This window comes from Erigeron canadensis, chromosome 4 (genome assembly GCF_010389155.1).
Source record: "Erigeron canadensis isolate Cc75 chromosome 4, C_canadensis_v1, whole genome shotgun sequence".
NCBI classification, from domain to species: Eukaryota; Viridiplantae; Streptophyta; class Magnoliopsida; order Asterales; family Asteraceae; genus Erigeron; species Erigeron canadensis.
This window is the reverse complement of record NC_057764.1, coordinates 34,506,101-34,518,841: the sequence shown is the minus strand read 5'-3', so window position 1 is coordinate 34,518,841 and position 12,741 is coordinate 34,506,101. Positions and strand designations below refer to the sequence as shown.

Below are 12,741 nucleotides of genomic sequence, written 5' to 3'. Positions count from 1 at the left end.
TGCATGTATCACACTTATTTATCCGTTATATCCTTCAATTTCATGAGAAAAACGCCTCCTCGATGATTGATTTAGATTGTTAGCGTAGCATTGTTCTTGTGATCCTTATCATATTGTGTGAACCATTATTGTACATTAGGTTAGAACTAGTGCACTTACTGTGTCGAGACCTCTAGCTTGAATTATGTGCTTAAAATCATAAAACAATCATACAAATCACTCCATAGTTCACTTCACTTCGTTATGAAATCCGTAATAGTTCAAAGTTGTGTTGTTTATGATGATGAATCGAAAGAAAGAACAAATCAAAGTCAAATCGAAAAATCCGGTTGAAAAGTCAAAGTATATGGTCAGAAGTGGAATCCAATTCAATTATCCATGTAAGTTGATTCAAAAGAACCAAAAGTGAAATGTTCCAAAAATCATTCTAGTAAATCGCTCAATTGAGAGTCATTACCGTGTTTCATTCCATATTTCCATCAATCTTGTATGAATACCGAAGAAATAGTTTGAGTTAGGAGGTCTTGATTCGATTTGTGTACTAACTTATGACTTTTAGTGTGCAATAATGAGTTGAGAGCTTTATATATATATATATATATATATATATATATATATTGGCACATCTTTTGCTAATTCACTCAAATATGAACCGAGGGGAGTGCACGAAATACACCCAATATATTTAATTTTTATTAATTTTACCTACAAGAACAAGAATGTTAATATGTTATTATCGACTGGGGAGTCAAGAATTTTTTTTTTTTTAAGAACCTTGAGAACTTTTAAATTATGTATTAGATCACATATTTTTTTGTTCTTTCACATGTGAAACGTTATAAAAATACATGTTGTAAAAGAAAGTTTTTTTCAAAACCTTATATATACCCATTTGTTAACATGTGAACGAAAACGTGAACATATTCATTTACGGGTTCACAAAAAGGCTATTTTGAAGGTTTTTTTAAAAAGTTTTCTTCTACAGCATATTTTTAAATATCATTTCATATGTGAATGGAAAAAAAAATATGATCCAATATATAATTTAAGAGTTTTTTGGTTCTTAAAAAAAAAAGTTTTTCAAAATAAGGAAAGTCATTATCTGACTTTCATGACATCATTCTTCATCTATTATTTTCTTATTTTCCTCGCGACTTTGGATGATTACCGTTTTACTAGCATATTAAATCCAAGGCAATTTGTTATGTGAGCCTGAAATTATCGTGGGCAAATTTTAATAAACACTAAGATGTTTATGTCAAAAATAAAACTTATACTTTCTACATTGAAATATAGCGATCATTATAATGCATATCAACATGAACGAAAATAACTATGTTAGGTATAACGTATAAACACCCCTAAAAGTGAAGGGGTCGTTTTAGCTTTAAAAAAAAACTAAATCTCTGTTAAAATTTTAGACTATGATATTAATGACTGATTTACCTAGATGTTCGTGTAATATAAAAGTAAGATAAAATATTTGGTAATTAAAAAAAATATAATTGGTAGCAATCCTAAGAGGGGAGGGAGTGGAAGCGGGGAAAGGCAAGCGGGGTCGCGGGGCCGAGCGGGCACACCGCCGCCGGCGCTTTACCGCAGGAGAGAGAAGGGAAATGGGGGAAGAACACCGCAGCGGGGATGAGAAGAAAGAGGAGAGAGGGAGGAAAGAAAAGGTGCATGATTGGTTGGTTAAACACGTGGGACCCCACCAACGGGTCTCACGACCGTTGTTTTTAAAAAAGAAAAATTTTTTTTATTAACCTTTATCTTTTTCACTATATATATACAACCTTTTTAACACAAAACACAACAATTTTACCATTTCTGTTATTCTTCTTCTTATTTCTTCACCACTTTTATAAAAAATGGATCAAAATAAAACTAGAAAAAGCCCCTTTCCTAAGAATAATCGAAATCGTTGTTTAATTTCTCTCAACCTCTCTCAAATCAACCTATTCAAAATCAACCCCTTTCAAATCTACACTTTTCTCAACCTATTCTTAATCAATAATATTCTTAACTTCCCTCAAATCAACAATACTCTCAACCTATACAAAATCAACAATACTCTCAACCTATACAAAATCAACCATACTCTGAATCTCACAATATTTTTCAACAATTTTCTCAATCTTCTTCTACTTCTTACATCCCACAACCCGTTTCTCCTAATTACGCGTTTAATATGGCTCCACCTCCGCCAAAGGATGCTAGAAACTTCACGCTATGGGGGCTCGACCAAGATGACACTCTCGAGGACATTATACCCGAAACTCAAGAACCAAATGGTAAACATATACTTTTTCTCATATTTTTTATATACTTTTTGCACAAATTTATATGTTTACTTGTATATATATATATGTATATTTTATTTATATGTTTACTTATATATACATTCTATTTATATATATACACATTTTATTTATATGTTTACTTATATATATATATATACAAGATGTTAATCAAGACCAAGACGAAGATGAAGATGAGGAGGTTCAAGAAGTTGACGCGCGTGGAAAGAAAAAGGAAGGACCGAAAAAAATGTGAGAGTTGGAATGACGAACAAGAGGTTGCGTTGGCTCAAGCTTGGATCCAAATTTCGGAATGTAAAAAATTTGGGAATGAGCAAAAAGCGGAAGGTTTTTGGAAGCGGGTTCTCGAGCATTATGCTAGTCAAATGGGCGGCACTACACGAACCGTCCATGGTATTTTGCCAAAGTGGAAAACGATGAATGCGGCTATGGGTCTCTACAACGGTATTCACATCCAAGTGGTAACTACTTTTTATATACTCATATAATACTTAATATATATATATATAATTACGTAATACTTAATATATATATATATATATATATACTTATGTAATACTCTTTATATGTTTTTTGTAGAAACAAGCGAAAGGTAGTGGATGCAACGATTTGGACATTCAAAATGAGGCAATGAGATTGTACAAGAAGCGAACCAAAAAAGATTTTGGTCATATGGAAGCATGGAAGGTCGTGAATACTCACGACAAATGGAAAGATCAAGAGTGTTTTGCCGATATTTTGATGGCCACAGGAATCACAAATAAGGCGGCTAGTTCTTCTTCAAAAAGAAAGTCAACGGAGTATGATTCGGCTATCAATGAAAACATCATTCCCGACATGAACGAAGACCCATTTCCTCCCTTTGTTTCTTCCTCCAAGTCAAGAAAAAAAGCAAACCGCGACTTCCTCCTCTCATGATATTGTTGCCGATGATATTAGCGCCTACACGCACGAAAAGCGTGATTATTTGGTGCTTAAGCGCGAAAAGGATCAATTGGCGAAAGATTTTTGAGCTACACAAATCGATGCCTCGAAGTCGAAGTCTCGACAAAGGAATTTGAAGTTTTTTACCGACTCTCATGCTCACATCACCGATCCGTATCAACTCGAACTCATTCTTCAAGAGAAACGTGAAATCGCCGAAAAGTACGGATGGAAATGTAATTTTTAGTTTTTTTTTTTCGTTTTTTTTTTCGGTATTTTTTTTTCGTTTTTTTTATTTGTAGGAAATGTGTGTTTTCTTTTTAAGTATTTTAATGCTATTTGTTTTATTTTTTAATGAATGTTTAATGTTGTTATTTTATATAGTTTTTAAATTTATATAGTATTAAAAATAAATGAAAAATAAATGAAGTAGTATAAAAAATAAATGAAAAAGAAATGATGAGGTGGAGATGGGGGAAACTGTCACTAGTGATTTGGGGAAGATGAGGGAAGAATGGAGTAAAACGGGGTGGCAAAATTTTAGTGGTTAGTGGTGGGGGAAGAATGGTAACCACTCCCTCCCCCTAAGAAGTATCATTAAATTTTCTTATAAATCAAATTTCTTTGCTTGGTGTCTAATGTCTATAATACTTTTTGTGTTTTCTACTTTTCTCCATCAATCTTAAATCGAATTTTAAAAACCGAACCAAACTTTGACATGGAACTAGATTAAAACCAATCTGGCATATGACAACAGTAAAACTAAACAAAATCAAAATTATAGATTTATTTTGATCTACATTCTATTTATTTATTATGTTATGCTATTATTAGGATTTAGGAATATTGTTTAAATCCATTAAAATCCCCCAATCTCCTTACAGAAAGTAACGCGATCAGCAATCATGAAAACATTTAATTGAACTTTAAACTCAAAAAATCTTTAAACCCAACAAGTCGGCCCCAAGCCCCGAACCTATAGGTTTTTACCGAAATTATTAAATTGGCATAGTCACGTGTGCTGCATTGTAATTTACATGGACTTTTTTGAATAAAATAAACAATATGTTTTTTGAAAGCTAAGGTAAATAAACAATATGTACAATTACGGAGTAGTAGATTAAATCAATCGACAAACAAAATTTGTATGCTTCGATTCCAGAATTTATTTAAATCGTACCAAACAAAACAATAATAACTCAAAGATTCTACAATTCGATTACTACTTAAGAGAAAACCAAATCAAAGAAAACGATAAGGGTTTATACTAAGCATAGCCTTATACACGCGCGATATCAGTTACTTATTCCCTTGCACAACATTAGCCGTGTGCTCCAGCAGATTGATTTCCTGTTCAAGATGCCCCCATTCAATTTCAAGTTCTCTAGTCGACTCTTCCCCATCTAGTCCCGTACGCTTAGCTACCAACAGTTGTGACTTTGTGTCGGAAAGCTTTGCTTTCTTTTCTTCGATCATGTCGATTATCAATGGCAACTTTGAGTTGAACGAAGGTTGTGTATTATTCTCCATTGAATGAATGTTGAATAGTGGGCTGGTGGAAGGGATTTCTTCTTTATTTATAAAGTTGTATGTAATCGTAACAGGGAATTCCGTTCGAAAAATAAAAAATCGTAACAGGGAATTTTACGAGGGATATTTGTGTGGCAAAGGGTATATAGGGCTATTTATTTAAAAGAATTATGTAATAAATATATATTTCTTGAGGAGTAAGGCATGTACTGTATAAATGGAATTAGGGATACGTATTGAAGTTGAATTTCCTACCCACCTGCCTAGCTATTATCGCATAGTTTGTTATAGAAAGTTATTTTTTCATATTCAAGGTAATACCTTAACGATTTCCATATTGTAACTTATTGATATGTGTGACAGCAATATTTATTGTAAGCTTTGTTGCTTACTTATTGTATATGGTATGGTACGGTATATTATCATTATTAATGAATGATTAAAAGAAAAATATGAAGAAATTAATTAATTAACTGTATTAATTTACTATATAAAATTTAGCACGATACTCGCATAATGCGGCGGTGGTTGTGGCGGCAACGGTATGATGGTGGGGCGACTATTGGTGGTAGAAGCAACATTGAGTGGTGTAGATAATTGATGTAAAGGTAATTGAGGTAAAAGGTTAATGAAGATATTTTGAATAACTGACTAATATTGTAATTTAATCATTAATGCTATTTTAGTTAATTACTCCGTAACTTTTAAAGAGAAGGTTATTTTATTTAGTAAATAGTATAACAGTATAACCTAGGTGTATAGGGAATTAAGATTAATAAATAAAGGTATTTTAAGTATAAAAGTGTTAGAATTTTTTAAAATAAAATAAGTCAATATGTTTTATAAGGGATTATAAATAAACACTTTACATGAAAACATGAAGAAAGTGGTTTTTTAATAATTTTTTTTATTCAGGGCTGTTTTATATACAACTAGAAAATTATTACAAACCAATCCTACTCATACAAAAACAAATACAAGTGTACAACCAAATTTCAAATACCACCGCACAAGACATAATTGAAGCCAACTAGAAAGTAGAAACTATCTCAAAAAAAAAAAAAAAGAAAAGAAAAGAAAAAAATAAAAAGAAAGAAACACGTGTACCACCCATGTAACTTCTTTTGGCTCTTTTTGCCTACCAAAGTACCAAGTACCCAAGCCCGATATAATCAACTTACAACCAAGGTGTTTCTGATGTAAGCCCAAGGTGTTTGTCATGTAAGCCTTTTGGCCCAATCAAACACTAATTGGTTCCAAACTAATGTAGTAACTAGTAAGTGAATTATTTATTGAATTAATATAATTTTAAAAATATTTACTATTAATTTAATATTGTATCTATCAATCTTAAAAATTAGTTAGAAATTCAGTTTAACATTATGTTCTATTTCAATGTAATAGGTTGTGAATGGTAACTCGCATGCGTTTCGTACATTCTCTATGACGTATTGAATTAAGAATCTAATACATGTAATACATGCACAACATGAAAACGACGCAAAAAATTTAAGAGTACCATTTTGAAAGAACTTTGATCCACAAGTTACTATCTTACACATGAGTACATATATATCAGTTAGCAACGGAGACAGCTAGTGATCGATTACCCAAGTCTACTACCTTACAACATGAGAAAAGAGTCGGTATTTCATTCGTAACATATACACAAGGCTTAGCGCACATGTCACCATATTTCTCCAGCAGTTGTTGACTTCTACACTCCTGATACCAACATAAACATAAAGTGACGATCAAGACCCCGTAAGGAGGAGGTCAGACTTTTGAGGTCAACCAATCAACGTTTTCAGGAAAGAACATCCTATGACCATGTATATACTAATATTCCAGTTTAGCCGTTCAAGAAATAGAAGTCAGTAAGACAATAACTAAAGACCTTGGTTGGATCTAGTGCGATAATTCGGCCGAACCATGTGCTTCACTGATTCATGGTAAGATACAGCTGTCTTGACCACAGGTTTTGTACCCAACGATCTGCTCACATCTCTGCCTTCTTGGGTCAAATGTTGCACTCCACCGTCCAGTGCTTCCATGCCTCTATTTCCCTGCGCTTCTGTCCTTCCATTTCCCTTTGTAGTCTGTGAATAACCTGAAACTGAAACAAACCCATATAAGGCATCGAGCACATTGCTGATAATTCTTTAACAGATTTAACCTTGATAACACGAATTATATATAGAAGCAAAATGAAAAGTCAACAGATCTATTATTAATAGCGAGATTCATGAAACTATTCATTTGTCGAATATGTATTCCTGCTTACACCTTAAGAGCTCTTCAAAATTTACAAAGTTATGATTTACCCATGTGATACACAACAATTCAACAAATACGCACAAATTTGAGAGTATAGTTCATTGTTACAGAACAAGTTCCAATCTTCCAGAATACTCTTCTAGAGGACGCTATTCTAAATCTATATCTGAAGATATAATTCACCAAAAGCACCCTTTCAAATCACCAAGGGACACCCTTTCGAATCACGAAAGGACACCCTATCGAGTTACCAAGGTGGGATTCCCACATCTCGTCTCATTAATTAATTAACTCACAACACAACTTTGAGCATCAATATTTCATTTATCAAACTCCGTTTTGGACACGGTTTTACACTAGCAACAAATGCTATATATTACTTGCCTCCAAAATAACTAATTTTCCAACAAATTTAAGTTCAACTTATAATATAGGAAAGTTGGTCACTAATACACAAGTACGTATTTCCAGTATCGGATCAAATAGTTAAAGCTCTCGCCTCTGGAAACATAGGTCAAGAGTTCGATCTGCATGCCAAGAAGGCTGGATGTCCTTTTTTACCTTTGGTAGAACTCTGAGCAGCCTCTCTAGGGTAAGATTGTCTAAATCTTAACCTCCTTCATACACCGTCGAAGACGGTATTGAGACTCAAACCCCGTGAAAGACCGCATTGAGAGTTACTTTTTTATTTCCAATACCGGATAACAATATCGTGCCAAACTAAAATAGGAATTAGGATAGACCATAATATTGGGACACGGGAATATGAAATAACAAGAGTTCATTTCCGAAAATGGTACAAAGTATATAAATGAATTAGCCATTTATCTATAAAGAGGTACATAAGCAGGAATCATTATCACATCATGTCATCATTAACGAGGACGTTACTTGGCTTAACTGTCTTTGTCATTATTACTGGCTGGTATGTATATATGTCATCTTGAAGTATAATGTTGAATATGTGGGAGTCCCACCACATTGTTATGCAACAATTTTGATGTAATACTCTGTAGTCTGTAATGAGCGGGTTCATTACCCTTTCCCCTTTTACTAAAAAAGAAGGTGTAGCTCACGCCGGAAGCTTAATTTCGAAAGCATTTCATTCTCCCGACATCACAAGAAGTCTAAAACTGCTATCTATAGTGGCATCAAAAAAGAATTACCTAGATCAAACTTTTAATTGCTTTATATATAAATTTTATTTCCCAAACACTAACAATCTTCCTCACATGAATCTTTAATCAAACAATGGAACAATTCTGCATTCAAACGTTTCTTCATTAGCTACACTAGCAACCTCTTAAACTAATTAAGAAAAAGTCTAGTGGTAGTGAATAAATCCAAACCGAAAAACATCCACACTAATTATGCCTTTAATCAAACACGTACTAATCCACAAACATTATTAATAAAATAAATAAATAAATAAGAATACCTGAATTTGTATCTACTACATGATCACTTTTGGTAACTAATGGAGAATACAGAAAACAGTCGGCTTCAAGAAATTCAATAACTTTCTCCATGAAACTTTTGCTTTTTGTTTTCTTAGTAGGCAAAGCCACATCTTCTTGATCTCCTATAATATTTAAACCAACAAATGTTATTAAAACCCCTAGCTATCATATATATCCATGCTAGCACAGATCATAAATGCGCAGGGATTGGATTCTGCTGTTGTTGTATATATGGAAAAAAATCATTTAATTTTTAAACAAAGTTATTACATACATACCTTGGGGAGTAAATAAGATAGGCTTAGGTGGAGGGAAATCAAAAGTGGGTTGAGGAGCGACCAAAGGGCTATACAAGTATGGATCCGAAATAAGGTATGAAGCAATTTTGTTAATTAGCTTCAATTTATTCCTTCTAGAGTGTTTGTTGTTTTTCCTGCGTTTCATGGGTTTTTGTTTTGTGATTCCTAAAGCTGCAGATTTAGATGATGGCATAACAACTGAGTTTTTCATTGTCGGCATTTTTCTTGATAGAAATGAACAAATGTTTCTTTTTCTTTACGTTGTTTTCTTTTTGACTAATTTTTTGAGAAAGCATGGAGGATGCATGACGTGAAGCGTCTTGGTGTTTACACGTGATCTTTATGTTTTATTAGTATGTTACACCTGGCGCTTTCTAACATGCCTCGTGTATTTTCATCCGTGCATAAGAACAATTGAATATAGATGTTCTGCTTTATTTTCAGATATTATACATTATATTATATATATAACAATCCAAATTTGGATTCTACAGTTACGACTTGATTAGCGGGTAGTCGGCTTAGTTACAATATAACCGGCTTTGTTGGCTGAAAACAGCCAAACAAAGATTTACACGTCACCTTTTGCTAAAAAAACAACCATTTCCCTTTGCTAATCTCACACAGACACACACCTTCCCACACAACAAAACAACGACCATCACACACAATCCAAAAACCCTAACTTTTAATGAAGCTCTCCATCGCCGAAAACAAAGACGCCACCGCCACTGCTGATAAGCCGGATGACGATGAAGATGATGAGGTTAGGGTTTTTTATTTTTATTTTATTTTTGTATTTATAAAGTATGTTAGTTTGGGTGATATATATAGGTTTTGTGAAATATATTTCCGGTTATGTTAGACTTGAAAATGGGTACAAGTATTCTTTTTACTTTTTTTTTTTTTTTGTAATTTCTGAAATTTGGATTTTTTTTATTTCAAATTTGCAATTGCATTTGATTTTGAGGTTTAGTGACTTATTGTGGCAGTGTTCTATATCTGCTTATATGATATTGCCGAAATTATGGTTGCAAATGTGTATTGCTGTAGAATTATCGACTCTTTCTGATAATTTTTTTTATATTGCGTGATTTAAAATTTTTACTTGACACGCTATACTATATGTAATTGGATTTTATTGATTATATGGATGAGTGATCTACTTATAGTAATTTGCGTATAATGGTGTTCAAAATTGCTTTTTAGGGCGGCTTACAAGGTGTGAATGATTAGAAAATGGCGTTTGGCAAATCATGAAGAATTATAAGAAAATCTATAGCTTCTGTTTTGGTAGACCTTGCAAATATATATGCTCCAAGGTACCAAAACTCGAATCTGTTGTCTTATATTACAGTATCATTCTGCTAAACATGTTTTTGGAAAGACACGGAGTGCTAATGTAACGACATATTATGTAGCATGAGTTCAGCTTTTTGATGATTTATGAATATGGATTCAACAACATTTAAAAGTAAGCACAAATAATAAATTACTGGTGACTCCTGCATTTGCTCTACTAATAGAACCCTTGCAGAATCCATCCTATCGTTTAAATTAACTCTCATGACAGTTTTTAAAGATGAGTGGTTCTTCTATTGAATATATGCATGCTTGGTTTCCACTGCAAGGGAGACATACTCCTCCAAGGTACGATTTATAGCTGCAAGAATAGGCAATACTATATTTTTAATTGAGAACACTTATCGCTACCATTGTGTACATTATTGCGGTTCAAGGTACAGGGTCATATATGATGTGATCATTATTACAAAAGTACCTTAAATCTTTGAATACCACCTTTTTTCCAACATTCGGCCCACTCCCATTTTACTCAACTTTTTGATAGACTATTTATGATTAACACAATCCAAACGAACTGATAATCATTAATTAGTAAGTGGGATATATGATTTGATAATGATGTCACTTATCTGATTATGTGGTAGTTTTCCTTATAATATGTTAGTTTAGCATATTTATGAGATGTTAGTCATTTACTCATTTATTTATCTATATATTACTATTGATATGTTGTGCAGTTGTTCTTATTGAATTGCATTTGATGTGTGACAACTTTTATCTGATTGCTTTAATTTGTTTGTCAATGCAATCTTTTATAATCAAAATCATTTATCTATATATTGCTATTGAAATGTTGTGCTTATTAAATTGCATCTGGATTTTTAATTTGTTTGTCAATGTAATCTTTTATGACCAAAGGCCACCATCTACATATTTACGCACTTTTACCATCGTTGTTCATCATATGCATCGACATACATTCTACAGAATGTATCTTTGAGGCCGTGGTCCCTGTAGTTTGTAAATCTTTTTTCATTTCATCATGCTCAATGGTTATATGGATGATTGTTCATTTGTTAGATTGATTCAAAGGGATTATATAATATAGCCTGCTTTCTCAAACTTTTACTTGCAGTTTGTTGAAACAAGAGTGATATGGGTCAAAAGAAAGCATCAGAATGATACTGCAAAGTGCAAACTAGAAACTAAAGACCGGAAGTTCTTTCACCATGTATCGATTAGTTCTAATGAGTCGAGATCCTCATTTTATGGGCTTTTGTGTTTTGTGTGTAAATGGAAGCTGCATCGTTTTTAGTATACGTATATTTTGTAATATGTGATGTACGTACAACTTGATCTATCCTTTTTGTTACTTTTCAATTATGCAGGCTTTTAAAAAAAAAATTCTTCCCGCCGCAACGCGCGGGGAAACCAACTAGTTAGAATGTAAAACTTAATTTATACGAATCGTTATAATATGTATTGAATTTCAAATATGTGTATTGTATGTAATAAATATTTAAATCATGTACATTATATGTACTCATATATATGTGTCAATCATATAAACTATTACTTGTTAGGTTTTTATTAGTTGGATACATATAATACATAGAATTTAAAAGTTTATTACATACAATGCACATGATTAAAGTTTGATACGTACTATAACAATTTATAAAGTTATTTGCATTCTAATGTACTAATCCCTTATTTTTATCCTCATAAAATCATAATGTTATCTTGAAAATATACCTCACGCTATATATAATTTGCTTGTGATTAACTTGATCGATAAAGAGTTGATAATGTATTTAATAGTTAGGTTTATTTATTTACACAAGCAAAATATTTATTACATATATATTAACAGAAAGTGATAATAAATCTACATCATTTTTTAACTATCAACTAGCATGATACCGGCACATTACAGCAGATACAATTGACTGGAAACGCATGCAAAAGAAAAAATGAGAAAAACGATTGCTGGCTGCAATAAGGGTTTGTGGGTGAATGGTTGCAATGTGGGTTTGTATGGATGATTGCAATATTTGTGAGAAGAGGATATTGGGTATTTCCTCCTGTGTAACTTTCAAGAGGGGCTCTATTTCTTTATTTTTTAACATGAAATATAGATAAAAATAATATATAAATTGTATTGAACCGGTGTTAATTGATGTGGATTTAGAAAAAAAAAAGAAAAAACCTTTTGTTTAACTTGTTTTTTTATTCTATTACATGTTTTCTTTTTTGAACAGCAGTGGTGATTGTATATATGAAGGAACTAGTTTTGGCACCCGCCGTATTGCTGCGGGAACATGTTTTCCAACACGACAAATTTTTGGATAAAAATATATAGTAATATGAGTGTAATACAAATATGTTTATGACAAATATTCAAATCCATATCATAAAAGTAATATATAGCAATAATACAAGTAACATATATAAATAATAGAAGATGTACAAAAAATATAGAACAAAAGAATAACTATATTAATGCATATAATAACATTTCAACGATGGTGATGTAATATAATTTTTTACTTAAATGTTACATGAACGTAAAAGGTAACAATGATGAGAATTAATACTCATTACCAATGTTTAAAGGTAAAACCATAA

At 32.2% G+C, this 12,741-nt stretch overlaps 1 protein-coding gene across 1 annotated transcript; it reads right to left on the bottom strand.

Moving 5' to 3' along the window:
• Positions 1-6,293: 6,293 nt before the first annotated feature.
• On the bottom strand, positions 6,294-9,011 carry LOC122596601. The gene is made up of 4 exons (XM_043769213.1): positions 8,788-9,011; positions 8,488-8,631; positions 6,670-6,888; positions 6,294-6,497 (listed from the first exon to the last, which is right to left on the bottom strand). The coding sequence occupies exons 1-4, from the start codon at positions 8,999-9,001 to the stop codon at positions 6,490-6,492; spliced, it is 585 nt and encodes a 194-aa protein (XP_043625148.1). The 5' UTR covers positions 9,002-9,011; the 3' UTR covers positions 6,294-6,489.
• Positions 9,012-12,741: the final 3,730 nt, after the last annotated feature.